Here is a 1,879-nt window from a genome sequence, read left to right as displayed (position 1 = left end):
AGATTGTTGGATTTGATTTGTACTTTGTTCCATCTTTCATCCTGCATTTGATCAAGCCACATCTTGGGCCAGATCCTCAGATGGTGTAAACTGACCCAGCTCCAGTGACTTTAAGGGAGCGATGCCAATTTACACTCCTGTAATGACGCACCAGAGTAGTGCCCTGGTTGTGAGCGGTGAGGAGCCCTCACTACTCCAGACAATGGAAGTGACAAGTGCTGTGCACCTTTGACATTCACACCATGAGATATCATGGAGAGGGGAATCAGTGTCATTCCCTCTCTCACTATAACCCTGACCATTGCTCTTCTCCTTCCCTCCACAGCCATCACACAATGAACTAAGAAAGATAATGTCCAACCAAACCACCGTGACCGAGTTCCTTCTCCTGGGATTCTCTGATGTTCGAGAGCTGCAGATTTTGCACTTCATGGTGTTTCTAGTGCTTTACCTGGCAGCCCTGACAGGGAACCTTCTCATCATCATAGCCATAGCTCTTCACCACCACCTTCACACCCCCATGTACTTCTTCCTGATGAGTTTGTCCATCCTAGACCTCGGCTCCATCTCTGTCACCATCCCCAAATCTATGACCAATTCCCTTATGAACAACAGGTCCATTTCCTATTCTGGATGTGTCGCCCAAGTCTTTTTCTTCATCTTCTTTGCTGTAGCCGACTTCGCCTTACTCACCATCATGGCGTACGATCGATATGTCGCCATCTGCAAACCACTGCACTATGAGACTATAATGAACAGGAGAGCTTGTGTCCAAATGGCAGCCAGTGCCTGGATCAGTGTAATTCTCTATTCTTCATTGCATACTGGGAACACGTTTTCGATAACCTTCTGTGGAGGCAACATGGTGGATCAGTTCTTCTGTGAAATCCCCCAGCTACTCAAGCTCGCCTGCTCTAACTCGTACTTCAATGAAGTTGGGATTATTGGATTTGGTGTGTGTTTAACCCTAAGTTGCTTTGTTTTTATAATTGTGACATATGTTCAGATCTTGACCACGGTATTGAGAATCCCCTCTGAGCAGGGCCGACTTAAAACCTTCTCCACATGCCTTCCGCACCTCATTGTAATTTCCATGTTTCTTTCCACTGGTGTCTTTGCCTACATGAAACCCATCTCCAGCTCTCCGTCAGCTCTAGATCTCGTGGTGGCTGTTCTTTATTCCGTGCTGCCGCCAGTGATGAATCCGATCATCTACAGCATAAGGAACAAGGAAATCAAAGCTTCCCTGAGGAACTGACTGGGTGGAGGTTATTCAACTAGAATAAAATGTCTGCGTTTCTCTTATGAACATGGTTTTATCTGTGTTTTTTTACAAATACAATCAACTGATGACATTATTGTCCCCATAAGAATATGGTGTGTGATTTTTTTTATGCAAAATGCTGTCTGTATAGTGGTAAATCCACACTAACTCCACTCAGTCAGTGGAGTTCTTCCAGGTTTATACCAGTATAAGTAAGATGAAAATCTATCTATCTCCTGCTCTTATACTGCCACCCCTCACCATGTTATCTGAGTACCTTCCACATAAAATCAGTAGCCATTAGAAAGTACCCAGTGGACTTCATGGAGTCTCTGGTTCTTCTTCTTTTTTGGGGTCAAAGCTTTGCTTGGGGTATGATGGCTTTTGGGTGTCTGTTTGCTGATGTGACAGAGTGGGATACGGCAGCATCAGATCATGAACTCTGTCTTCTGCTCTCTGGGTAAATATTGATATGGTGACTGCAGAAGTCTGGGCTTGCTCAATAGCCGTCTATCGCTCTTTGTTCATGGCAGCTCTCCTCCTACCTGAGAAAGGTGCCTGTTACTTTGCTGAAGGACTATCACTCAGAGAAATCAAGACTGACTTTTGTTGCCT

At 45.0% G+C, this 1,879-nt stretch overlaps 1 protein-coding gene across 1 annotated transcript; it reads left to right on the top strand.

The window, feature by feature from the left end:
- Window positions 1-352: 352 nt before the first annotated feature.
- On the top strand, window positions 353-1,258 carry LOC144274979 (olfactory receptor 14A16-like). Its single transcript, XM_077834064.1, has one exon. The coding sequence runs from the start codon at window positions 353-355 to the stop codon at window positions 1,256-1,258; it is 906 nt and encodes a 301-aa protein (XP_077690190.1).
- Window positions 1,259-1,879: the final 621 nt, after the last annotated feature.

Source organism: Eretmochelys imbricata, chromosome 14, assembly GCF_965152235.1.
Source record: "Eretmochelys imbricata isolate rEreImb1 chromosome 14, rEreImb1.hap1, whole genome shotgun sequence".
NCBI classification, from domain to species: Eukaryota; Metazoa; Chordata; order Testudines; family Cheloniidae; genus Eretmochelys; species Eretmochelys imbricata.
Note: the sequence above shows the minus strand (reverse complement) of the source record. Positions and strands in the feature narration are given on the sequence as shown.

Coding starts and splice junctions, on each gene's coding strand:
- LOC144274979 (XM_077834064.1), top strand. CDS start 353: ATGTCCAACCAAACCACCGTGACCGAGTTCCTTCTCCTGGGATTCTCT.